Here is a 27,312-nt window from a genome sequence, read left to right on the forward strand (position 1 = left end):
ATTTTTTTAGCTGATTTTGCTAACAAAATCAGAGTGGGATAATGAGAAGTAAAGTAAACCCTTAAAAACACCTTCCACCCACCCCTCCCTCCTTTCAGCTCCACCTCCTACTCCAGCAGTGCAGGGAGACAGGGAATGGGATTATGATCTGTTTATCTCCCGTGGCTTCTCCCTCTGCTCAGGGAGAGGAGTCATTCCCCTGCTGCACCCTGGGGTCCCTCCCATGGCAGACAGCTCTCCATGAACTTCTCCAGCATGAACCCATCCCATGGACACCAATCCCCCTCACACTGCTGGGGTGTGGGTCACTCTTCCACAGGGTGCAGCCCTCCAAGGACAGGTTCCTCCAGCCTAGGAGCAGGGTCCCTCTCTCCACAGGTCTCCCACAGGATCACAGCCTCCTCTCAGGCATCCTCCTGCTCAGGTGTGGGGCTCCCCCATGGGCTGCAGGTGGATCTCTGCATCCCTGTGGATCCCCATGGGCTGCAGGGGCACAGCTGCTTCACCATGGGCTGCACCAGGGGCTGCAGGGGAATCTCTGCTCAGCACTCGGAGCCCCTCCTGCCCCTCTTTCTTCACTGACCTTTGTGTCTGCAGAGTTGTTACTCTCACGTGTTCTCACCTTGCTCTTCTCTGGCCAAAAATTTCAACTGTGGCGCAACTTTTGTTTTGATTTCTTAAATATGTTATCACAGAGATGTTCCCACCATCTCTAATTGGCCCAGCAGCCCGTCCATCTTTGGATCCAGCAGGGATTGGCTCTGCCAGATATAGTGGAAGCTTCCAGCAGCTTCTCACAGCCATGTCTGTGGCCTTCCTGCTACCAGGAAAGCCAGGCTAATGCAAACCCAACACAGCAGATCAACACATCAAGTGCAGGAGAATAGTGCAAGAGGGATGAACCATAGAAAATGGGATGGGGAAGGTGGGGCTGGGAGGCAGAAGACAGCCTAGGTTAGGTTACTGCTTTGAGAAAAGGGGCAGGGAGAACATTTATTTCAGGTAAGGCAGATAAAGTATCCTTATAAGACAGATGAAATATAAGCAGTTGGGAGAAGTCTCACGATCACTGGCCTTTTTTCTCATGGGGGCCTTCAACTTTCCAGTTGTCTGCTGGAAATACACTCCAGCAGAGAGGAAAAAGTCCAGGAGGTTCCTGGAGTGTGTGGAAGACTGCTTGACCAGCTGGTGAGTGAGCTGCCCAGGGCAGGTGCCCTGGGGGAACTGTTGTTTGTGGACAGAGGACTCGTGGGTGATGTGATGGTTGGAGGGTGTCTCGGGCAAAGCCATCATGAAACAATAAAAGTTTTTGATTCTTAGAGACATAAGGAGGGGGGTCAGCAGAACTGCCACCTTCGACTTTGAGAGGACAGCTGGTCACAACTGGTATCCCTAGGGCTCAGCTATGGAGCCAGTCCTGTTCAGCAGAATTTGTTGATGACATCAAGCTGGGTGGGAGTGTTGATCTGCTGGAGGGCAGGAAGGCTCTGCAGAGGGATGTGGACAGGCTGGATTGATGGGCTGAGGCCAGCTGTATGAGGTTCAGTAAGGGAAACTGTCAGGTCTTTCACCTGTGTCACAACAACCCAAGGCAACACTCCAAACTTGGAGAAAAAAGGATGGAAAGCTGTGTGGTGTAACAGTTCAGCCTGGGGGTGTTGGTCAACAGCGCCTGAGAATGAACCAACATGCATCCAGGGGGCCAGGAAGGCCAAAGGCACCTGGCCTGGGTCAGCAACAGAGTGGCAGCAGGACCAAGGCAGGGATTGTCCCCCTGTACTCGGCACTGGTGAGGCCACACCTCAAATCCTGTGCCCAGTTCTGGGGCCCTCACTACAGGAAGGACATTGAGGGGCTGGAGTGAGTCCAAGAAGGTCAATGGACACTGTTTAGTGGTGAACTTAACAGTGCTGAGTTAAAGATTGGACTTACTGATCCTGTCTTTTTCAAATTAAACAATTCTATGATTCTGTGATTCTAAAATCCCTGCTGCCATACCACTTCTTTCTTCCCAAATTTTCGAACAGATAATGCAGCAGGTTCACCCGAGCAGGTCCAGCAGGTTGGTGAAAGATATGGGCTGGATTGAACCATGAGAGAAAAATGCTTAGAGGAGGCCAAAGACTTGAAGACAAACCTTAAGGCCCTTTGGATCATTATTGTTACTCAACTTAGGAAAACCATCTTTCTCCTTCCTTCCCCCCAAGAGTGCTTGTGTGTGCTGAGGTGCTGATTTGGAGACACTGGTGAGGAATGGAGGAAACAGCAAGGTTTGAATAAATAGGGCTCTGCTTCTCAGTGTTGCTGGTTGCTGTCACCATTGCTGACAAGCCTGGCCCTGACCTGATGAATTACAATGACCCCTAGAATTACAGGGGTCAGAGGAATATCCAGATTTGTGCTTTCCTACAGAAACTAGGTAAAAACCACAATTTCTTAAATGTCTTATTGTACAGACAGGTAGCAAATGCATACAGACACAAAATCAAATAAAACCAATAAACTCCTCTGCCCTGTGAAGCACAGAGTGTCCTCCTCCTCCCTCTTTCCATGACAGACACGTGTCCCTGGAGCTGGGGTATGGTTTACCAGCCCTCTGGCCTTCACAACGTTCTCAGCACTCGTTGTACGCTCCCTGCATGCACATCCATATGCTCATCCTCTGTTTTTATTGCTGAAGGTTATCGAGGGCAAATGAAGGCCTCCAATGCCACTTTCTATGGCCAATTTAGAGCTCACAGATAATCTCCTGTGAGGTCACCCACCTCTTCTAAATGTCATGCACGCGTGTGATCTGAAGGCCTTCACAGTCTGTCCCCATGCCTGAATGACATCCCAGTGACTCAGCGACTAACACCTCTGAATGAGGCCACCCCTTAACTCCCTGCTATGGCTGCTTCTACAATAAAATGTTACTGAGCATCCTCACAGTAAGGGCAAACAGGTGGGGCAGTGTGAGGGGTAAGAGCTCTGTGGAGATTAGGAAAATGACACTGGACGGCACCACAGAGTTGAGAAAATTCATTTGACATCAAATTCATATAGTCATGACTCAAATGGGACTTGTGGGATCTTCCCTTGCCTTTGAGAGGAGAGGAACGTGCTCTGCCTAGGCCACACATCCAGCCAGGCAGCAGAAATCAGTTGTTCTCACCTAAACCCAAAGGCCAGGTCAGCTGCAGCTGCAAGTGAAGCTCTGCTGCTGTGCACCATGGATTTACTACCAGCCTCCACCTGGAACAGAGCCCCAGCAGGTCAGGAATTCTGGAGGAGCCTGATCCAGAAGGACATGAGGTGGGACCACAGCCTCCAAAACCCCTTCCTGCTGCAGTGGAGGCAGGCCAGGAACTCTCCTCCTTCCCTTCCCTTCCCTTCAGCAAGACCCAGGCTCTGGTAGCTCTGCCAGCTCTGCTACCCTCTCCTGGGATGGTACCATCTAGCCTGCTTGGTTGGGGCTTCCTTCCCTGCTGTCCTTCAGGAAGCTCCTCACACCTCTCAGGGAAAAGCCCAGTGCCAGGATTTCCAGTCCTTTCCCACAAAGCTGGGACTGTCTCATCCCTCCATGAGCTTCTTTACTGTGGCTGTGATTGCCTCTGTGAGGTCATTCTGTCCTGCTGGAGCAGAAGTGAACCAGCACCATGGGGAAGTGGTTTTGCATTGCAGGATTTCAGGAAACACAATGTATGTCAGTGTGGAGACAATTCCTCCAGAATTTGTCTCATTGTACCCCAGCAGTCTCACTGCTGTTGCATTGTCTGGCAAACCTTTACCAAGAGCAGCTTCCAGTTCTTCAAGGGGGGGTCTCTGTGCTGCACCTCTTTCAGCTTGGTAAGGAACAGCATGAATCAGAAGCAGATGGCTGTTGTTAGTCTTGCTTGTTGGTTTTTTTTGGCTTAGTGATATTTTGCACACCTTGTTCCCTCTCAAGAAAAGGGAGAAGAAAGTGACATCCAGAAATACAAATTACTAATATCCAGAGCAAGAAATACTTCTCCTCTACCAATCTAAAAAAGAAAATTACCTGTTTTATTCATCTTTATGACATGTAGGAGAAATAACAAGAAAAAACTAGCTCTGACATCAGTGATGGTGGAGTTCATTTCCACACTACTGCATTCAGTTGTCAAAAATACGTTTTTATGGATCTGTCTCAGCAGAAGTTCTCAAGTCATGACATCTCTGGGAAGCAGCTTTATAAGGAGCAGTGATGTTGGGCACTGGCCTTCCAATGGCTCCTCCTGTGAAGAGAGGCTGTGCTTTCAGGCAGACACTTTGCATGCCCTCTGTCCTGTACATTTTCAGCTTGCTGACATGCTTAGTAAATTTTGCAAACAGCAATTATGATGTCTCCTAAGCACCACACACCAGCATGCATCCCAGGCTTTCTCCTATTTAAAGCTTTTGTTTTTCAGTAAAGCACCTCTATTTAGAAAATCACTTGTGTGAATCACCAAAGCCTGAGGACTTTGTGACTGAACACTTATTAGAAGCAGAAGATCCTTAAGTACAGCCCTCAGAGGGGTTCAAAATGCCATCTAATCCATCTCCTTGCCTCCAGGCAGATTTATAAGGAATATATTTTTTGCAGCACATTTTAGAGATGATGCCATGCACGATGGCAACCTCACAACCTCCCTAGGCAACTTGTCCTAGCCTTTTGTTATCTTTACTTTTAGAAATTCTTACCTGATTTAAAGCTGTTATTATTGGCCTGCATATGCAAATTGGAAAATTATGACAACCATATCAATTTCCCTCCCTGAGGTGAGACAGCAAACCCTGTATTTCCCAAGGCATGACTGATCTACATGCAAGGGGGGACCTTGGTCTCTTGTGATTTTTCTAGGTCAGATGACAAAAATAATGAGTCTTAAAGGAAAGTGAGCTGGTTCTTGCTGAACCCAAGCAAGAAGGCTCACACTCAGAAGAGCTAGTGGTTCCCAGTCCAGAGAAGGATGGAGAGAAGGCTCCACCTTCTCTAATGCCACTAGAGAACAGACCAGAACCAAAACAAGGAAAAAAGGAAGAGGATAGATGACTAAAGTTTAAAATTCAAACCCCAAACCACTTCACCATGCAGAAAGTGCAGCTCAGAACACATTTTTTTACCTTCACAAGTGAGGAGCCCAAACGAGTGTGCAGTGATTGGTGTAATTAGAAATTATGCTGAAAAGAGTCAAGGCACAAAGTTGGATTATACCTTCCCCAGCGATTCTCCTGGTTGGAATTTTTGGTCACGATGAAGTGAAAGGTAGGTATAAGTAATACTGATAGAGATAATTTCATGTCTGAATAATCTTAGGAAGCTGAGACCAGTAGCTGAGTTGAAGCTTTGCTGGAACTACAGCTTCCCACCTATAGTGTAGGGGATGTAGAAGGACTAAAGTTGTTTTGGAGAACATGAACCCTTTTTTATTCCTAATACAAATTTTCACTACTAATAACAATCAAAAAAAATCCTTTTCTCTTCCCTCCATCCACATTTTTTAAATGAGAAAGTAATTCTAATTTCCTGGCGTACCATTATCACCCAACACATTAAACCCACCCAAAAGGATAAGCAGAAGGAAGATGTCTATTTTCATCACTGAACACATAAGCTTTTAAAAATAACATGCTGAGGTGGGCCAAGGGGAGAAGAACTTTACCTCCCATCCCTGCACATTCATCCCATAGTGATGCCTGCTTTTATGGCAGTGCAGGCTGCCCCAGGAAGCCAAGGTTAAATAGCTGAAGGTTGAATAGCCTGGCTCCCCTTGGAGATAGCATTTGTGACCTTTAGAACACTGTCCAAACCAGAAGCTGGTAAATATTTGTTTCTAAGAGAAACCCAAACAATTAAGAGCAAAAGGATTTATTGACTGCAGTGCCTTACAGTAGTGGTCTCATGGGAGGGCAGTTTCCAGCACCTTCTGAGTGTTTCAGAAGTGCCCCGTGCACTGTCCTGAGCAAATCCAACAGTTTGGTGTCACCTTGATGACAGAATCACAGCATTTTAGTGAGTAGGAAGGACACTGCCATGAGGAGCAGTGGCCATTAGGATTGTTTAGCTGCCTGATGGGACCTTGGCTTCTCACTGCTCTTTCTGCCTTTGAAAGTGACCTGAATACTTTTGTTTCTGATGCTTAGCTCTGCCTATTTATCCTCTTGTTTGTCTTTTCAGTTGAGAATTTCAGTACATGGGAAACCACAGATAGCCTATAGGAAATTAAGTTCTCTGCAATGATTTTTTTTTCTGGACTTATGGCAATGTGTTGCAGTTCCAGAAGCTGTAGAAATGCAGTATTTTCTCCAATAACTCTTTTCTGAAAACAAGAGGAAGATCAGGAGAATGCCTGATCTGACAAGCAGGTGAAAAAAAAAATCAACTTTTAAAAATTAATTATTGTTATTAAAAATTTAATTAAACATTTCCAGAAGTTGAAGCAGTAGGAAACAATATTACTTCTGGAGTAACCCAGGTGAGATCAGCTGGGCACCCCCATAACACTGGTGCCTGAGGACTCTGCTCCCCAAAGCATCAGTGCAGGCTGCAGAATGGAAACATCCTAGCAGAGATTATTATGCCCTTCCCCACCCTTTCTCACTCCATACAAGCCACTGACAATCTCTACACAGCAAGAGTTAACCCATTAAAAATAAAGTGCTGTAGGCAGAAACTCACCAGACTCTCTTCTCTGGGAGATAAGGGCTCAGTTGTAAAGGGTCTGATCTTTAAAATGACCTTTATTCTAACAGGACCATTGGGAGTTGATTATACTCTGCATATCAGGTGAGAAAGACAGCATATAATTGAAATAATAATTGAAAAATTAAGCTGAGAGAGCCTCCCAAGCTTATCTGCGCTAAGAAAGTTATGTTTCTGCTTCTGCTTGTTCCAGAGTTGATGGCAAAATTTCTATTGGCTTTGAAGGAACCAAAACCAATCTCCATTTCCATACAACTCTGGAAACTTTGGACTGAAAAACACTTATTCAACCATAAGGTTCATTTGAAGAAAATTGCAAAATATAGCTCCCTGCAGAAGATCTGTTAGAACTTCTGAGAGCAATTTTATATCATCAAAGGCAAATAACCTGCTTGGGGAAAAAGAGACAGGTGATTGTATGGTGACTGCTTTCATATTCTGTTTCTACTTTCAACTTACAGCCTCTAAATCACAGTCAGGAATAGCAGAAATATCAGGGTGTGCAGTTTGTGTGCACAGACTGTTTATTTTACATGTACAGCTGGTGTGTGTCAAAAGTGAGTGCATAGGGCTATTTCAAGGTATGTCCTGAATTTGAGTGTTTTCTTCCCAGAAAGTGCAATCTTCAAACCCTGGAAATTATGTTATGGTGCTGCTGTTGGGAAGTATGGGAGAATTTGCCTAATACAATCCATTTTTTTTAGAAGTTTTGACTTAGCTGCTATAATGAAGTGCTATACCAGCAGTGCATAGTATCTGCCTGAATAATGATGGGCTGAAAGTCTGCCTCCAGTCTAATTTGTGAAGTTAATATTTTAACTTTTCTTTTGGTGGTTTTATGTTACTGTGAGCTAAATGAAGGTGCAGGCAGAGAGATTATCTACTGTTCTACATGTATAAACCTAATCACCTTTTGAAATCAGGTTTCTTCTGACCACATTTGTCATTTTCACAGTGCAAATTCAGGAGATTTTCTTTGTGGTAACTTGTTTGTTGGACCATGGTTCAGCAAAGAGGAAAACTGGCAGAGGATGAAGGTAGGGAAGCCATAGTTACACCCTTTCAATTTGGTCAAGCTGGCCTAAATCACTGTATTAATGTCCTTGAATGACCTCCAGAAAATATTAACTATGTCATTACTTGTAATTTTAAAAAAATTGAGGCATATACAATTATTTTTTATTCTCTTCCTCCTTTCAATGCTGGGATATGGAATTGACACGATTGTGTGGTAGTTCCATTTAACCACATTTCTCACTGAACCTCAGCTCTCATTAGCATCCTCCCCTTGGACATGGCTCTGTTGGGATCAGAGGAGGTTCCTTGACACCAGTGCTGCTTTCTTAAATGAAGGAGCAAGGTGCAGCTGTACTGGGGTTTTGTGTGTGAGGACTAAGAATTTTCTGTCAGAACCTGGCGTCCTGCTGAGCTGTATTCCCCACCCTCAGCCCCCAAGGCTGCTCTCTCTTTACTGCAGGAGGGGTTTTGCCAGCCCACCCCTCTGGCTGACCCCATTCCTGGGGAGGGTGTGTGCCTGCCCCGGGGGCACTGCTGCAGTCCTGATTTACAGTGTCAGACATTCTGCTGAGATTCTGCTGAGAGATCCCCCTGGTTCTGCTGAGAGATACCCCCTGCCCTGAAGAGATAGATGGGCCACCTAGGGGACCAATGGGCAGGTGAGTCTTGGCAGAATGGGAAGGTTGCTCTCAGACATTTCAAAGCTTGTGTTGCTTTCAGACATTTCAAAATTTGTGTTTCCTCCCAAAGAGTTTCAGGTCCATCTGTCCTCTTCACCTGCTTTTTCTTCACTTGTCTATGGTTTCCTTTCTTGGGTGTGACAGAAGAACTAACACACAGCAATGATTTTCCCACTTCAGGCAAAGTGCAAAGGTCCCTTGGGCTCTCAGCTGCTGTACCAGGCAGATGCTGCTGCACTGCTGCACACTGCTGGGCTCAGGGCAGGAGTGGTCACTCCCTTCAAGAGTCACTTATGTCAATCCTTATCCTAGACAGATGAGACCAAAATAAACTTGCTGAATATAGAACAGCCTTTCAAGCTGTTTTGGGCATACTGTGTGTTTTTTTCTGTGCAGGCAAGACATACTGTGTGGGGTTTTTTTGCACTTCCATGAGGAGTCATTATTTGCATTGTTCCTGTCATAAGAACTCCAAATTAAAATTAATAAAAGTGAGCTCATAGTACATTAGTGTCACAGACATCTTTTGTGAAAAATCCTTTCTTTAGGATTTTTCCCTCTTCTGGGAAGCTGAGAACCCAGAAAGAGAATGTAAACAATGGTTATCTACTGCTGTGGAATGCAACAGGTGCACCTGTGATTGGCCCATGTTCCATGTCTACAATTAAGGGCCAATCAGGGGCCAAGCTCTCTCTGAGACAGATCACAGAGAGAGCTCCTTTGTTGATTCATTCCTTTTTTTCTAATTCCTTTTTTTCTATTCTTAGCATAGCAGCTTTTGAACTTTTGTCTCTATTCCTTTTAGTACAGTCTTAATGTAATATATATCTTAAAATAATAAATCCAGCCTTCTGATCATGAAGTTAAGATTCTCGTCTCTCTCTTCACCCCTGAGAAGCCCTTGCAAGCCCGGCAACACATTAGTTCTTGGAGAGGTCCTTGGAGATGAAGGTTTTGGCTCACTGCTATCCACAGTTTATGTGCATGCCCAGCTGGCATCCAGATCATACCAGGAAAGAGGGGAGATGACTGAAATCCTGCATGGTCTGCAGGGACTCTGGCCTGGGGAAGAAAATTTGGCATACACAGTTTTGTAACTACCCTAGGAATTTCTTTCAGGAGTGGAATTTAGACACCATGTCTGGTGGAGGGAGTTGTCTCTCTCCCTTTTTGGTGAGCAGGGCCACCAGTACCTTGTGCCACTATGGATTGGCTCTGAGATCAGCCTGACAAGTGATCAGAGAGGCTTGCTAGTCACACATCAGTCAGTAACTCCTGAAGATCAGGGGGGTAAATGACACACATTTCATCAATGCCTTTGTCACACTCCAGTATGGCTTTATTCAGTCAGAGTCATTGAGGGAACAAAGCTCTCCAGACACCTGGGGGTTTGTCATCCATCCTTCATCCTTTGGCATGTGCAATTAATTCCAGCTGCATTTCACCCATGGGTGCTCTCCCACTCTCAAAACTTGTGAATAAATGAAAAAGGATCAGCATGTGCAGGTGCAATCCCAAGGTTAAGCTGGATACTTACAGGACATGGAGGGACCAAGTCCAGCTCAGTGAGTGGTGTGGTGGTGCTGCTGACAGTGATCACAGCAGTGATGACAATACTGTACAGACTCCAGGAACACTTCCAGTGATCAGCTGACATCAGGATCTCATTGTCCCATGCAGTAAGAGCAGCTGATTGCACTGTAACCTTTACTTTGCTCACCAACAGTCCAGGTCTTGGAGAACATTTGCATGAATGTGAATTAGGAAATCAAAGAGGATGGTAGAGCTGAATCCTAACAGCTTTTGTGAAAAGCACCTTGGCTTCAGAGACATGCAGCTTTTCTTCAACACTGCAGCTTTACCTGATCTCTGTGGTGTCCCAATACAGGAGAATGTCAATTTTCTCCTCTGTGGTCTCAGAGCACTGGTTGTACCTTACATCTCTATCCTTATAAAAACTCATCCTCCTTCTAATTACAGGTAAATGCATTCAAAGATGAGTGAACTGTGGGAGGCCAGTCCCTACGTCCTTATCCTTCTCTTAGACCTGAGGTGTGTTTCCCAGCTGTAGGGGTTTTGTGCTGGATGCATGGATCACCATGGAACCAGGCCAGGGTGGGCTGGGCGTGTGCAGGGAGTGCTGGCTGCTCTGTCCAGCCAGGGCAAAGGCAGAGCCCAGCTCTCCTGCCAGGAGTGCTCACACAGCCCAGGCTGCAGCTGCTGCCACTACTGTCTGTACCCAAGCAGACAAGGGCTGGGAACACAGTTCAACCAGCCCCAAGGTCTTTGGGAGGCAGGAATGCCACACAGGGGTCAGAAATGTTCCTTTTATAGCAGGAGGGATTCCATATGTGCAGAAGGGACCCATGAGCAGAGCAGCTTCAGCTAGGGCTGTGCATACCCATGGTGTGCAAGGTCAGCAGCCAGAGGTGTCTGTGAGCACCCCTGAGCTGGGTGCAGAGGGAAGATGCCCCTGGGCAGGGGTTGCAGGTCCCCAACAACAGCCCAGACAGCCCTGCTTGCCCAGGGTGAAAGTCAGGGCTCAATGCAGAGCATTTCTGGTGCCACCTGGCCATGACAGGAACAGATGAACCCCAAGCAGCCCTCCACCCTCAGCTGGGAGATGCTGTGAAAGCTATTAGTGCATCTGCTCTGAAATGGGCTCATTAAAATACACATTCTCTTTCATTATCCTGTGTCTGCAGTGCCTGACTCATCCCACTGCAGTTGCTCTGGAGTAGGAAACCCAAGTTTAAAATTTTCCAACTTGTTTTTTATTCACCAGGGAAGCTCATGTCTAACCCACTGAGATGGCAGTGGAAACTTGAACAGCTTTTGTCTTCATGGGAGGCAAACAAAACCTGAAAAAACAGAGAGAGGAAATAAATGAGGCATTGTCTGATTGAAAGTCTGGTATTTCATGTTGCCTTTCACAATCTGACACAGGATGCTTTCTTGCACAGGTGTAGCTATGCTGGAGTGCCCCATCTGGGACATGGCCACTCCCAGCCCAGGTGTGCCAGGGTTATTCCTCCTTTCCTCCTCTTTTTCCAGAGCACAAAGGAGTGCCACACAGCCATGGCCCAGCAGCCATGGTCCTGCAGCAAGCCCTGCCTGGATCCCTGCTCTGGCTGCTGACCCTACCAAGCCTCTCCTCCCCACGGGCAGACAGAGCCCTGCACTCAGAGCTTTGGCTGTCCCCAGACCCCTCTGGGGTGGCACAGGCATGGACCCAGGGTGCTGAGGGTCTGCAGAACTTCTCTGCCAGGCTGGGGGAGGCTCTGCCTGGTGCTGCTCCCCAGCACAGGGACAGTGGGCACAGGGCACCACTGGGACACTGCTTAAAGCCACAGGCAGCCCCAGCCTCCCCCTGCCCCATGGAACCCTCACAGCTAAGCCCACCTCGTGCAAGCTGGCACCTTCTCTTTTGCTTTTGTACCAGACATAATTCACCAGACACTGCTTTTAGCTGCAAGAAAATTCCTCCCTCTTACTGTTTTGCTCTTAAGAGCTGCTTTCCTGGGCTAAACATCCTTTGCTTTAAATAGATGTGCTGACCCAAATACTACTGTGAATGATTATTCAAGGATGAAGAACAGACTGTAGTCCAACGATTTCTGCAAGACAACTTAAATCAATATGATCTTTCTGATTAGCACTTCTAGGAAACCTGTATGGCTATACTCATTACTTGGCTCATTTTGCTGTTATTTGTTCATTTGTACATTATGAAGCATCTGAAATATTTACTCTGTTGTCCTCTGCACTGCATTGATTTCTTTTGGAACAAAATGTAGCCTGGTAATCCTCTGCTGTGGAATTTTATAACAAATATTTTACAGTAAGGCACTTGTTAGTAATGAGCTTGTACAACTCTTTCTATAATCTTTACCCTTAAAAAATAATGGGCAACATTTAAAATAATGATTCAATTGTTCATTAACCAATGGCCTACTTGCAATATTAAACTGAACATGGCATTGCAACTTGGGCCATTTTTCAATTTTGTATAGCAAAAAACCTTTGCATATGTGGAAGCCAGCATTTTTCACAGCACACATCTGAATGTTTTTGTTATTTCAGGCTGCCTACTGTAATAGAGCAATCACTTCAACAGAAAATATGCTGAAAGCCTGAAATCTAAATCTAATTTAAAGTCTAAATGATGCACATGATTAAAAATGTATTATCTATTCCCAACAAATCAGCATCATTGAAACACTAATATTTCCCTAATTTTAAGCATCATCTAGTGAGTCAAACATTAGATCTCATCTTCCAAATTATGCCCAAGGAAAATAAGATCCTGGTTTCACTGCATCCCACTTAGTGCTAGGTCTGGTGCTGAGATTTGTAAGTCAGCTGTTTAGTCACCATCTGTTCTCTCACTAATGGACATTAAATATTCTTCCAAAGGTGCTGCAGACCTGAGCTTCTGCATGAAGATAATTTGTTTGTTGACAAAGGAGGGTCTTGGCTGAGCAGGCTCCCTAGTTAGACAAGGCTAACTGCCTGGAAGTGAAGCAGGGAAAAACCTCATTTTGATAATCATAATTTTTTTTATCACTCCAGAGCAAGGAACTGGAAAGGATGAGGTTTTATTTCAATTATAAGCCAAAGGATAAAAAAATCTCCAGGCAAATAAACAGCTTTATAAGGATCATGATTGTTACTACTTCCATTAGCTGACTTGCCATGAAGATGAAGTAGGTCTGAGAGAGAATAGCACAGCAAGTCTGCATACAATTATGGGACCTGCTTACCTGGCACTGGTGTTAAATCAGTTAAATCAGCTCCAGAAGCCGACCTGTATAAACAGCCACCCACAGCTGGAATTCATTTGGAAAGGTGTAGGATTGATGGGGGGTAGGACGGTCGGGACGGACGGAGACGAGAGATCTCTGCAGCCAGGGCTGGAACTTGGGGTTTGTTGCAAAGGGCCTGGGTGCAGGGCCCTGGTGGGATTTGGGGTTTGTTGCAAAGGGCCTGGGTGCAGGGCCCTGCTGGGATTTGGGGTTTGTTGCAAAGGGCCTGGGTGCAGGGCCCTGCTGGGATTTGGGGTTTGTTGCAAAGGGCCTGGGTGCAGGGCCCTGCTGGGATTTGGGGTTTGTTGCAAAGGGCCTGGGTGCAGGGCCCTGGTGGGATTTGGGGTTTGTTGCAAAGGGCCTGGGTGCAGGGCCCTGCTGGGAGCTGCCAGCCACAGCTCAGGCCCAAGAGAAGGGAGGGGGAGAGAGGATGAGAGGGTAAGAGCATAAAAGGCAAGAGGTAAGAGACAAGAGGTAAGAGCTAAGAGGTAAGACAGCAAAGTTCCCGTTACAATACAATAAATCATCATCTGTGTTGAATATTCTGATTCTCACTTAACCAATGTAGTACAATATACAAATCCTATACCATTTCTATACAACTTATAAGAATCACTAAATTACCATACTATGCTACATTTTAAACCCTAAAAACTACTCTTTGGACCTCTTCTGCCAAGCTGGCAGGGTCTGCTCGGACTCTTGGACCTGTCTGCAAGCAGAGGGTCTTGTTTCATCAAAAGGGGATTACCTTCAGCCGGCCACACCGTTGTTTTCCTGTTGTTCAGTAACTAAGGGATCTCAAAACTTGCTTTCATTTCAATCTCGCTTATAGTTTCTATATTCTCAAAATATTTTGCCAGGCAATCATATTTATAAGGCTTTCCTGTTTCATCTTCCTCAACAGAAATGAAGTGATGCACACCTGATGGGATTAACATGGAGTCACTCTAGGCACAGGCAGGGACGTTCAGCCCTCGTTTGGCCTCTGAAATTACAGATCTTGTGGCTGGAGCTGTGCTGGCACTTTACACATTCCAGCCAAACTGGTGCAAGACCAGGCAGTGCCTTGCTGGGGGTGAGGAAAAGGCACATTGCCTTGGACTGGCGTGCATCACCTGGGAGGCAGGAGTGTCACATGGGGGTCAGAAATATTCCTTGGCTGCTGCTGGCAATACCCTCAGTTGGCCAAGCCATACATTTGACCTCTTTCTGGTCAAATCTGGATGCAGGGGAAGTGGATTGATTTATGTGTCCTCAGCCCCCAGGTACTCCATGGTACCAGCACATGTGGCCCTTCCGCAGTGCCCTGGGGCTGCTGGCCCTGGCCCCACAGCAGAGCAGCGCTGCTCTGTGCCCAGGATCCCTCCTGGTGCTGCACCCCAGGCACCCAGCCAGCCATGCTCAGCTCTGCTGGGCTACATCTGCTGGGAGGCCACACAGTGAGGGAGGCTGGCAGCCTGGCCTGGGCCACAGAGGCCTCTCTGCTGCTCTGGTTTTGGGTTTTCCCCATTTCTCCCTGTGCAGCACTTCTGGCTGTGTCAGAGCACTTATGGCAGCACAAGCTAAGGTTGGTGGAGGACAGGAACTGTTGCCTCTCATCTCAGGGTCCAGGGAAATTGTGATGTGCAGTGCCCACCTGCTATTTCAAAACAGCGGAGGTTTATCTGCATCTCATGTTATAGAAATCTGGTACCTGCCGGGGTTTAACTGGGGAAAGCAGCACCTCTAAGAGTGGGAGCATTTAAGGCCTGGTCCCTCATCACTAGGACTTGTGACTGCCAAGGGTGACAGAGGTACCTGGCCTTTGTTCTCTACTTCCAGAACAGGAGAAGTATCAAAACTGAAGCTTGGAATCACCTGCACAGTTTCACTAACACCTGAAATACCTTAGAGTTGTCCCAGCTTGGACATTGGCAAAACTGCTGGGAAAAAGAAGCAAGCATCCCTTTTCTCCTTCATCCCTACTGCCCACACATGTTGTGTTGCTAGCAAAGGGCAAGATCCTGATTTGTGGTCTATAATGTCATGATGGGAAGTGGATTCAAGCAAGAAATCCATTTTCAGAGCTCTACAGCAACAAAAAGTGATGTTTTTGGAGTCCTTCCCCACAAACAGAGCAGAGCATGTGTAGGTATCAGTCTGTTTAGCAAGACAGTTTAAGCTCACTGGAACAGTCACACAGCATGCACAGCCCATATTAGGATCCAGTCAGCTCCAAACACTGCTCAGCTACAGGGGTAAGCCAGAATTTAATGACATCATATAAATAAATATAAACAAATACAGTAAAAAGGCTTTACCTTTGGCTTAAGCAAAAAGTGAAATTTTCCAGTCTTGTGGGATCCTTCTCTGTTCCCAAGTCTGCTGGCTCACAGTGCAGCAAAATGATCAGGCATTTATCAACCCTGGCAAGGTCTGCAAGTGCTGAGGGTGTTTGATTTGAAAAAAAAGGTGTCTGGAGGAAATTCCTGAACATCTTCACCCAGAGTTACGCAGGAAAAAAAAAAAGAAGAAATAAAGGCAAGCTTTAAGACGTCAGAATGTGTAGCCTGCCCAGAGCTGCTATTCCTGGTAGAAATTAGACCCTGAAGTGCACAGGTGAAAATCAGGGATAATCCCTGAATAAGTGCTTCTAATTAGGACAAACTGAGAGTGAGAAAGTTGAGCGAGACAGCGCTGGCCCACTCCTGGGGGCTCTGGGTTTGCTCCCAGCTGGTAACTGAGAGCACAATTATGCAAAGCCCTCTCTATAAACAGAATTTGGTTTATTATGGCCAAACTGGGGGAATCTATTTTTGTCCCCACTCTGTGTGAATGTGTTACCCTTGTGATTTCCAGCCAGGTCATTCCAAGTCAGCTGCTTTGGCCGTGGCTGTCGCTGGAAGCTCCTCTGGCCCCATTTCTCACCCGCCCGGGGTGGCTCCCAGGCGAGGGGGACAAGGGGATGAGCCTGTGGCTATTCTGGTAGCTGTGAGCCACGGAGGTGTCACGTGAAGCAAAGAGCCAGAAATGCATGTCAAATCGGACCAGTGACTAATCACGGTATTTTGGTTGTCTTAGTGGCTGCCGGGGAAAGATTTATGGGCTCAGAAAATGTTCCCGTAATAATCCCTGGGTGCTGATTTGATCTTCGGCCGAGGCTTCCCAGGGCCGTGCGGAAAGAGGACGGGAAGAGGACGGAAAGGGGACGGAAAGGAGCTGCTGACCCGCGCTGGTGACGTCTCAACTGATCAGAGTTCAAAATACAAACAAGAGGAGCAAAGTCGGTGCTCTCTTCTCATCTGTGTGTGCTCAGAGCCACGTGCTGGCAGGCAGAGAGGATCCCTTGGATCTGACTGTGGAGCAGGAAGGGTTGGGGCTGACGGCCGAACAGACACGGAGAGCCATTGATTGGGACCGTCATCGAGCTCCCTCATCTGTCACCTGATGGCCAGCCAAGCAAGTGCTGGGCACAACCGTGGACCCTTCATCTTTGTGCAACGTGTGGAGGCAAGAAAAGTAAGCATCCTACAGCTGATACACATTCAGCTATTTTCTCTATAAAGGAATGAATTGAATTCACTACAAAACTACTAACTGTCCCCCTATGCTAGGCAAGAGACTGACTTGGTATTTTTGGGTTGGCTGGGCTTTTCTCTAACAGCTGGAGGTCTGCTGGGCATTCAAGCAATGGCTGTTGAGTGAGGCAGCTGTTTCAATATCTAATTGCATTTTAGCTCTAATAGCTCAAGGGAAAAACATTGCATTGTCTGCCATGAGCTACTTCCTGTCCTACTGCAAAGCACACTGCACTGCCGTGCTCGCCCAATACCAGAGCCTGAGATCAGAGGGCTTTCTCTGTGACATTTTGCTGAAAGTGAAAGAAAATGAGTTTCCTGCACACAAGTCCTTGTTGGCATGCTCCAGTGACTACTTCCGAGCCATGTTCAAAAGTTATACCCAGGAGTCTAAAGCCAGTGTCATTCACCTACAAGTTGTCTCACCCACTGGGCTCCAGCACATCCTGGATTTCATTTACACATCCTTGCTGCCCCTTTCCTTTGAAAGCCTGGAGGATACCTTGGAAGCTGCAAGCTACTTGCAAGTGACTGATGCTATCAGCTTGTGCAATCAGTACTTGGTTAAAAATCTTGCCTTGGAAAACTGCTGCTACTCTGCCAACGTGGCCAGGAAGTTCTACCTGCCAGATGCCCTAGCAGCTGCAGAAAAATACATTATCAAAAATGTCTGGAAGCTGCTGGACTTGGATTTGTCAGGACTTCTCCAGCTGAACTTCAGGTCTTTGCTAGCAGTGATTCAATCAGCAGATCTCCCCATGGTGGAAGAATGCCGCCTGTTGAATCTTGTCCTGCTGTGGTTGAAGCGGGATAAATCCAGACTGGATCATGCAAGCAGCCTTTTAGAGCACATAAGATATGGTCTCATCCCAGTGGAAGAGCTGAGAAAAACCTACACCCAGTCAGAAGTGTCCCTCTCAGCAGGTATTAAGTGCATGATCATAAAAGCAATAAATTATCACACATCTGTATACAAACAGCCTGTCCTGCAGGATAAGTCCACCACGCTGAGGAACCAGAAAACTCGGATCATTCTGCTGGGGGGAGGCACAGCAAGTGAGGGGCTCGTCACCGATGTGGTGGCCTTTGATGTTTACAACCACAAATGGAGAACCCTCACCCAGCTGCAGGACAGGGTGCAGAACCACAGTGTGTGCGTGGTGGGGAACTTCCTCTATGTCCTGGGGGGGGAAATACAAACTGGTACCCTGGGTGATGCTAAAGTTGGAAAGACCTTATTGGTTACAAACAAGGTCCATCGGTATGATCCAAGATTTAACACATGGACCCAAATCACGGGCATGCTGGAAAAGAGATGCCAGTTTTCCTGCTGTGTCCTAGGCAAGAATATCTTTGCCATTGGTGGAAGGGGCGAGGACGGGTCGCTGCATTCATCTGTGGAAGTCTATGATATTAGCAGGGATAGATGGACCAAGGCCAGGGACTTGCCATGCAGGATCCATGGTCATGCCAGTGCTGTTTGCAAGAACACCATATACATCTCTGGGGGCAAGTACTCGGCCCCAGCCAGCACCAGCAATGACGTTTATTCTCTGAGCTCACTTGAAGGGCAGTGGGTGAAACGTGCCCCAATGAGCATTGCTCGGTTTGGGCATCAGATGGCAACAATCAGGGGATCCATATTCACCTTTCTGGGATTATATGAACCTTTCTCTGAAATAGAAAGGTATGACCCAGATCAAAACCAATGGACTCGGTTGAAACCCCTGGTCTATGATCGATTCTCCTACGGCCTGGCAGTGGTGGAGGAAACAGCTCTTCTCATTGGGGGAAAGAAGTGGCAAAACTCCCTGGAGGTCTCCACACAAGACGTGGTTGGCTATGACATCGACAACGATGGCTGGGAGGAGATCTGCAAGGCCCCTCTGCCCTGGTGTGGGCTGCAGTGTGCCGTGCTCCAGCTCTCCGAGGTGGCCGAGGAGCAGGACAGTGACAGCCACCAGAAGAAGCTGCCCAGCTGCTGAGCTCCCATGCTGAGGAATGTCCATCCCAGGGCAGTCCTGGAGAAGAAGAAAATTGCAGGGGCTCTGAATGTGAGAGTGGAAGTTTTGCTTGGATAAGCCAAATGCTTGGTGGAAACAGGCAAGAAAATCTGGCTCCAGCACAGGAAACACATCTAGGATTTATAAAGCTGGAAGCTGATCTCACTGAGCAAGGATGTAGCAAGTAGCTTGCTGAGAGGTGATGAGTGAGAATTGTAATCCTTGACTTTTGGATAATACCTAGATAGCAATTAGTAGGTGTTGCAAGTGGGATTTTTCAAATATTAAAAAATATAATCTGTCTTTTCTGTTTTCTTAATCAGAGGTAATTTTCCCAGCTGGTAAGTGCTATTGAGTTTTATGCTATGGCTAAGCAAAAGGAAAGAGAGCTGTATAAAGACTAGAAAATTGATGCCTGCAAGAATTAGTAGCAAGTATTGCCAAGGAAAAGGTATTATTTGATATACTACTTACTAGGCAAGAATGTCTTAGCTAACCAGTATGAAATTACTGGACAGAGGCATGGAATTTTCACTGTGTAGATTCAGTTACAGCTGAAAGTTAAAACAGTGTTTGTTTGATAGAAGCCATTTCTCTCTCAGTGGCATCTGTTCCAGATATTTATTTTGTGCTATTTTAAAGATGCACACTACTGGTGATGTACATTTCTTTTGTGTCCCAGCCCTGTGTTAGCTTAGATGGCAAGAACTGAGTGGATATCCTTATCCTTATCCTTAGCCTCCAAGAAGCTTCTCACAGGAGTAACAGGATGTCACTGACACCTTGGCATTTACATTGGCACCATTTACTGTTTTATCACACCTGCTCATAAGGGCAAAATGCTTCCTTGCTGTTGAACTGCTGCATGACAGAACCCTGCAGTCAGAAAAGGTTTACTTTCATCAAAGAGTACAAAGGGGAGGGAGGTAACTGAAGGTTTTCAGAAGTCTTTACTCACTGTCTGCCTACATACAAATCAGCAATAGTGTCACTCCCTTCTGGCCACACTGGCAGTGTTTGAAGTCACAAGGGGGCACTTTAAGATACATGGATATGTGAAATGCAGACAAAATGGTCAGATGCCATAGAATCAATCTGGTATGGAGTAAAGTGAATCTTGAGCCATAAATGTTCCTTTAAAAGCTAAATTTATTGTACTTCATTTTTACAGTGTTCCCTTTCTAGGCTGAGAGTTAATACAATAAAAATATATATAGAAGAACATTTAATAGTCTTAAAAGAAGGCAGCACAATGGAGAGGACACATGTTCTTTGTCACTAGACTAGCTTAAAAAACTGTAATGTTGAATTTTCACCTTTAAAGCAATCAAGCTAACTTTACTAATGTAAAGTGCAGGCAGAATGGCTGTTGCATAGCAACAGATCTAAGTCTTCTGAACTGCCTTGGTTTTGACAAGGAATCAACTACACAATATGCATATACATCCATCAGATATAAAGAGTTTTTCATATGAATATATTTACTTTTGGTCCAGTAAAACAATAGCAAGAGAATCTAAATGCTTGGAACAATAGCACAATCCATTTCAAGTCAAGCATTTTTAAGAGAAATTTACAAAAACCTCACAAATTTAATATACAAGTCAGTACCCATGCAGTAAATAAATGTCCAGTTTATACAAACAATATTCTTCTAATAGTACAAATCTTACACTGGATCCAGAATTCTATACAAATGTTAATACATGATTTGTCATCCAGACAACTTGAATATAGGATTACTGAAAATGGGCTACAGAAAGGCCACTCTTCTGTACAGTTGTGCAAAATCTGCAGAACATTTGCAATCCAAAAGCAATAACAAGGTATAAAATGAGGGATAGAAAGAGGAAAAGAAAGTAAAAGGGGGGAAAAGAGAAAGAAAGAGAGAGAAAGAAAGAGAGAGAGAGAGAGAAAGAGAGAGAGAGAGAGAAAGAGAGAGAGTGAGAGAAAGAAAGAAAGAGAAAGAAAGAAAAGAAAGAAAAGAAAGAAAGAAAGAAAGAAAGAAAGAAAGAAAGAAAGAAAGAAAGAAAGAAAGAAAGAAAGAAAGAAAGAAAGAAAGAAAGAAAGAAAGAAAGAAAGAAAGAAAGAAAGAAAGAAAGAAAGAAAGAAAGAAAGAAAGAAAGAGAGAGAAAGAGAGAATATATCCATCCATTCTTTCCTTCATCCCTTCATGGATATAACTGCCAGGAAATATCAGAGTTCATAAAGTTTAAAGTACATTCACTGAGCTGTACAGGCAATAGTCTCAAGTTGGTTAAGAGTACAACTCATTAAAGTATAAAGTAGGCTTTTTCTTTCCACATGAGCATTATTAAATTATGTCATGAGTCCTTACTTACGCAGCAAAATACTGAACAGCAGCAGAAATATTGTGTCATGCTCTTAACATTTCTCAGAACCAAGTTCATGAAAAGTAAACATATGATTTAAGAGTTCCCTCCCACTTTTATTTCAGGCATGTGCCTAACTCTAAGGAGCTACTTCCCCTCATATTCACTGGGTTGTCTTCAGCAGATAACAAATCTCATGGAAGTTTAAAACATTTTTATTGGCCTGTGAACTCAGCAGAGCCCAGAGACATCCCTTCCCTTCAAAAGCAAACCAGAAGCTTTTTTACTCCTCGGTTATTTTTCAGGTTTCATGCTCAATTCTGTTCTCATCACACATTATCCCTGCATACAATACAGCCAAATTTCACAGCTCAGAAAACACACAGGAAACTACTTGAAAAATCCTGTTCACTCCTTTTCTATTGTCGGAATCTTCAAAGCATCTCAGATTTGAAGCATTTCATTGGAAACCTGTTCCACTGCTGCTGTTCTGGGCTAAAGAAATGCTGCTACCAATGATGTTGAAAATCTGTATTTTCTCTTTTGCAAAATCTGCACATTATACTGATACCTTCAGTGCAAAAGCTTCATCAATCACAGTACCATGACTTTTTTTTTCTTTTTTTTTTTTTTTGTAAATCAACCTAATGCGATTAAGAGACAACACACAATTTGGTCTTAATTATAATACAAACCAGCATCCCTTTGCAATGGTGGTAAACCTAAGCAGCAGGCTTTAAAAAAGCACAAGGAAATAAGACCTAACCTTTTGACACTTAAACTCACATTAGTAATTTCTTTGTCTGCTGATTTTTACCCTTTTATGTGTTTGACAAAACTGAAACACAACAGCTGCATTACACCTTTTCCCTGTTATTTAAGAAAACTCCTAGAGTTTCTCATGAAATATAAAAATTGGTTTTCTTCCACCACCAAAACAGTACCTGCACTCCAAAAATGCAATGCAATACTGGAATTATATAATATAAAATATCATTGTAAAAATGACCTTTGATAACAAAAGCTTTATAGCATGTGGAACTTCCTGCATGAAGGCCACAGTCTTCCAAAAATGCTTTTAAATCCTTTTCTTCAATAGCTAAAGATTATGTTTTTTTTTAATTCACAGAAGGTAAACACAAGCAGAGCATTGGTAGCATATAAAATATACAAATCCTCATTAAAGAAGTGGTACCGCTGACCATTGAAGGTTTCACACAACTGAGTAACATTAAAATATAATTTACTAGAGCTCTCACATATTGATATAAAAACTACTTTATGCACTTAAGTAAAGGGCTGGGGTGTAGCAAATGGACAGAAAGAGAGACCTTCATACATGTGTTTCTATGTAAGAGTGAGTGTGTGCTAAGGAGCCTATAAGTGCTTCAACCTCAGATGAGGCACTAACAGAGTCCCTCCGGGGGCTGCTTTCATAGGTGTTCATGAAGAGATCAAGGTACATTTGCTTCCATTCTTGAAAGTCTCTAGACGTCAAGGCTGGATTATCCAGAACTTTATCTATAATGGCTACTTCTCCTTCCCTGGCCTGTGAGAGAAAAGGAACAAGCAGAGAGTTAATGCAAGAGATCAGTCAGTGACATCATCAATCATGTGGGTGGAAGCAGGGAATGGGGGGTACAGCTCAAGCCTCAGAGCCCCTGAAAGCACAGGGACTATCTGATCTCTGAGCACTCACACACAGGAGCCTTTCTACAGGGTGTCCCACATTCCCCTGTGGGACTTGGGCTTCCTTTGCCTCGTCCAGAACACTCAGTGAGAGTTCCTATTCCCCAACTTGCCCCCTTGTTCAGACAAAGCCCTGCGCTGTTTACTGTTAGCTGCTTGCATTTCTCAGGATGGGTTTCACACAGCGAAGTGCCATCTGTTTGCTCTTGATCACATCAGAAATTCTGTGTGGGTGTGTGGGATGCAGACACAGGCACAGCACAGCTACACCTCCTTACAGTCTTGCCATGGGGCACCTCAGCTCTGCACTGCAAAGGTTTGTGCAAGGAGTCCCAGGGAATGAGAGCTCATCTTCACTGCAGATCCACTGCATGCCACGGGCTGCTGGCTGCAACCTCTTCTACCACTGATGTGGCAGAGAGAAGGCAGAAAAAGGGAAAATATAACACAGTTGCTGGTGCCTCATTATGCCCCATGGAGGCAGGGGAAGTGACTGTACCATGAACACTCTCTGGTGACTGCTCATGGAGCTGAGTGTCACAGTAAGCCTCAGATGTACCCACAGCCGCTCGTGGTTGTTGCAAGTGGAGGAAGCTGGATGCCACAGCCAGAATCACTGGAAACACAGCTAACACACACCTATGGTTCCCAGCATTGCTCCTCAGCACAGGAATGGCCTGGCCACCAGCAATTCCCCCTCCAAGCCCCCTGCAAGATGGGTTTCACACTCCTCATGGCTAACTCACATTTTCCATGTCCATGCTATGAGTATGTTAAATCCTTCTGGGTAGCATGGCAAGGGGAAATACCAAGCTGTGCATGATGGGACAGATCAGAAGGGTCAGAGACATCTTCCATAAACAGTGCTTCCACTGCTGTGCAAACAACAGCAAATTAACACTACCTGCTAGAATACTCATTTCCAGAAAGAGAGGGTAAGCTGAGAGCAAGCTGTGGAAAAGAAACCATGGGAACTCCTGATCACCAGATCTCTGCTTGAGCTGCCATAACTTATTTCTCACAGATTGTGGCTGGTCTCACACCTCTGCACTACCAGCCAAGGCTGCTCATACTCAATGACAGGAGAATGATTTTGCGTTATCACAAGATAGAGAGCACAGGAGTCTTTCATTAATGACTTAGAAGATAGAACATCAGGAGCCAGAAGCAGTTTGGAGGACTGTCTCTGGATATTATTATGTAGGATAAAATTCAAGGAGAGTTCAGAATATCAGTGCCAACAGGCCAGTGCAATTGGCTGCATTCAGGAAGGAGAAATCAAAGTTAGTGATGGAAAGAAAGACTAATTGATTGGGTAATAGCAGCAGCTACTGCTTGATACAATTGCCAAGAGCATGGCAGAGGTGGAGCTCTGGGCTGTAATACAGCCAGTCACAAGTTACCATGATGTCACTGCAAACCAAGCATGTGTCACTCTACACTGCTGCTCTGTGCAGAAAACAACAATTATCTGTCTTTGCTCCTTGCTGCCATTGCATTTCCCATTATTGGTCTCACGTACATAACAATGATTCACACCAATCACAGTCCAAACAAGAGTGCTGACAGGCTTAGAAAATACAGCTCATGGTCAGAGAATGAAAAAATTGTTTGCTTGGTCCAAAGGAAAGAAGTTCCAGAGAAGAACAAACACAAGCACTGCTGGATCAAGAGGCTGTGCTGTGTTTTGGACTTCCCTAAAGGAAAGCAGTTTCATTTGCAGGAAGCCACTGGTATAATGCATCTCAGGTATCAAAAACCACTAACAAAGAGGCAATTCACACGGCAGCAGGCTGCTGGTGCTGCACCACAGCTGTGGGGTGTGACCCCACCGTGGGACAAGCCCACAACCACGGTGTGACCCTCCTGCCACCCCGATGTGTGTGAGGGCACTGAGATTTTGTTTCAGTTTCTCATGCTTGTAGAAGTCATGGACAGCTGTGAATGCTGCCCTGTTTTGCCAGCCTTCAATCCTGCAAAGACTTGCATACCAAAATAATAATGCAAGTTGCCTTTCAGGAGATGATACAGTACAGAAAGTTGAGCACATGTAGGATTTCTTTTCAGGATGGGAGCCCCACAGCTTGAAAACAATATTGTCTAAATGCTTCTCTAGGTGATAGAAAACTAAATTAATTAATGTTTATAAAGCCCTCTTTGATGAAAGCTGTTACAAAATGCACTGTAAAATTATCTGGTGGCTTAAAATGTGGTAATTTAATATAGTTAACAGGGTCCCTGAGGAAATCCAGCATATTGTTTGCTGAAATCTCTATCAGGGCATAACTGAAACTGCTGTAACAAAGGAAGCTGACAAGGAGGCTAAAAGAGCTGTAGTACATTTAAAATTACCAGATAAACTTTCAAATCTATCATTATCATCACTTATTTAATCAATCTTACTGATTAAATACAATGATCCTATCAGTTTACCAGAAAGCAAGCACACAGTTTCCTCCTGGACAAGCTCATCAATTAGAAAACAGACAAGTGTTGCAAGAGATACTGTTCCCTTCTAAAGGCTGGCTTTATCTAACTTCAGACTTTGGCAATTACAAAGTGAATGTGTTTTGGTAAATCAAAACGTTCAGGGACAAAAAAGGGATTAAGGTTTCCTCCAATAATTTGGTGTGTCAACTTCTGATAAGCTAGCTAGAGGAGGAGCAGCTGACTGAGATTAAATTCAAGAAAATAAAGAAATTAAAACTGATCCTCCCCTCACTTTGACTGCTCTCCCAGGCACATTTTTCCTCTTCTTTTCAAGCAGTGCTTCCCCATGTCTCCCTTGTTTGCACACTGGGGCTCAGCCTGGACTCCAGCTGCACACAATAATCTCTGCTTACAATACAGCCCAATCCAAACCTGGGGCAGGATTTTTCCTCCCTGCTTTATCTCACCTTTAAAGTGCTTTTCAGAATTCGCAGCTGGTGCAGTTTTTCATTGACTACTGGGTCGCTACATCTCTTTATAAAAGATTTCTTATACTCCAGCTTAGTGGAAATCCGGTGCTCTCCTAAAGGAGACAGGCTGGCCTGCTCCAAGGCTCTGTACAAATCTTGCAAGGAGTCTGCTGTTTTTTCCTCTATAGTTTCAACTGTAATGAGACAAAGGGGAAAACAAAAAAAGGAGGAAGAAATAGAGAAAGCAACAATGCATCATTAATGTGATTACATGAAGACCTATCAAAAACCTTTGCCAAATGTTTAACAGTTTTAACTAGACCATAAAGAGAATATTTCACACCTCCTAAGTCCTAGAAAGGAGCGCTGCCACTGCTCCTTCTGGCTATTGCCTTCACAAGAAAGGGGGAAAAACTTTCAAGAATGTATAAACTTGATATGCAGAGAAACAGGGAAAAAAGAGAAATAGTGCAAGGTGCAGTGACTTACTACCAGAAATCAGATCTCTGGTACTGCAGTTACTTAGTTCTGGTGACCTCCTTGTTACAAGCAGAGGAAGCCCCTGCTAAGGAGCCCATCAGGGATCACATCTCAGACTGGAAATGCTGATAACAGCACTCAAGAATATCTGATGCTGGCCCTGGAATGACATGTCCTAAGATAGTCCACTTATTTTTGTCTCTAAGTTTTGAACTCAGCAGTGTTGTACAATAGTCAGTAATGCTGTCACTTATGCTGGTCTGTTACTTTACTATTATCTCATGGTTCAGCAGCAAACTAGAGACTAAATATAACAGCACAAGCATGACCTGGCAGCATGGCAAAGCAAAACAGAGCTGTTTGCATTATGGTTTGGTTTAAAAAAAATCAATATTTATAATGTACTATAACAAAATATAGAAATATGAGAAGTATTTATTTATCACAGGTTTAAAATATTCGTTCTAACTAGTACTGACAGCATTTAAAAAGAAAAAAAAAAGGAAAGGTTTTGCTTCTTTAAAAACAAAACCAAGCAAAAGCTGGGCATGAAGTGTTACTCTGATATGAGCATTTGAAATTCTTCACTTAGACAACATCAAACCACTTCAACCTTCCACACAATGTTTCCCCCAGAGGAAACTCTTTGGTGACTCTGTACAAGCTTTGCAAGCACCAGTGCAGCCAGGATTAGCAGAGTGGGGATCAGGAGCAGCCAGGGCCGCCCTTGGGGCAGTGTTGGCCGTGTCCCTTACTCTGTCCCTGCTGTCCCTTGCACATTGACACAGGTTCATGCAGCACCCAGGCACTGCCTGTGGCCTCCTGGCTGCTCCCAGAGCCTTGGGTTCCCCAGGCACTCCTGGCTCTCACAGTGGTGCCTGTGGCCTCAAGAGGCTCTCCCAGAAGCTCTTGCAGGGAGGCTGCTTGGTTCCAAGCATCAGCTTCACCTTGTGACTGACCCAAGACAGTGATTTCCAGTGGCTGAAAGTTTCCCACATACAGAAGTACCCTTCAGCAAAGAGCCTCAGTGTCCTCAGGGGATTAGAGGGCTTGTTATCAGTCACCAAGAGAGAAGCAGTTTGTGTTTAGAAGTGACATTTTTAGTCCATCAAGAGCTGCCTGAGGCCACCTCCCACTTGAGCCCATGCTATGCAGGA

The 27,312-nt window shown here is 45.0% G+C and overlaps 2 protein-coding genes and 1 long non-coding RNA gene across 7 annotated transcripts in view; 1 reads left to right on the forward strand and 2 right to left on the reverse strand.

The window, feature by feature from the left end:
• Window positions 1-11,136: 11,136 nt before the first annotated feature.
• LOC134433831 (uncharacterized) lies at window positions 11,137-15,951 on the reverse strand. Its single transcript, XR_010031749.1, has 2 exons — window positions 15,494-15,951; window positions 11,137-11,246 (listed from the first exon to the last, which is right to left on the reverse strand). It is a non-coding gene; the product is annotated as an uncharacterized LOC134433831 (long non-coding RNA).
• Window positions 15,952-16,110: 159 nt separating this feature from the next.
• On the forward strand, window positions 16,111-19,901 carry KLHL34 (kelch like family member 34). The gene has a single exon (XM_063182532.1). The coding sequence runs from the start codon at window positions 16,948-16,950 to the stop codon at window positions 18,733-18,735; it is 1,788 nt and encodes a 595-aa protein (XP_063038602.1). The 5' UTR covers window positions 16,111-16,947; the 3' UTR covers window positions 18,736-19,901.
• Window positions 19,902-20,869: 968 nt separating this feature from the next.
• CNKSR2 (connector enhancer of kinase suppressor of Ras 2) overlaps window positions 20,870-27,312 on the reverse strand; it is a 206,348-nt gene continuing 199,905 nt past the window's right edge. For 3 of the 5 annotated variants that reach the window (XM_063182551.1, XM_063182546.1, XM_063182559.1), the window contains 2 exons: window positions 25,673-25,869; window positions 20,871-22,635 (listed from right to left, as the gene is read on the reverse strand). In XM_063182551.1, the coding sequence (XP_063038621.1) occupies window positions 22,420-22,635; window positions 25,673-25,869 (413 nt within the window). In that variant the 3' untranslated portion in view covers window positions 20,871-22,419. Of the gene's footprint in view, window positions 22,636-25,672; window positions 25,870-27,312 lie in introns of all 5 variants that reach the window. The other 2 variants (XM_063182554.1, XM_063182572.1) reach the window with 2 other exon arrangements.

The sequence above is a fragment of the Melospiza melodia genome, chromosome 2, assembly GCF_035770615.1.
Source record: "Melospiza melodia melodia isolate bMelMel2 chromosome 2, bMelMel2.pri, whole genome shotgun sequence".
Classification (NCBI taxonomy): domain Eukaryota; kingdom Metazoa; phylum Chordata; class Aves; order Passeriformes; family Passerellidae; genus Melospiza; species Melospiza melodia.

Excerpts from the sequence above, each read along its gene's own strand:
- KLHL34 (XM_063182532.1), top strand. The coding sequence starts at position 16,948 with ATGAGCTACTTCCTGTCCTACTGCAAAGCACACTGCACTGCCGTGCTC.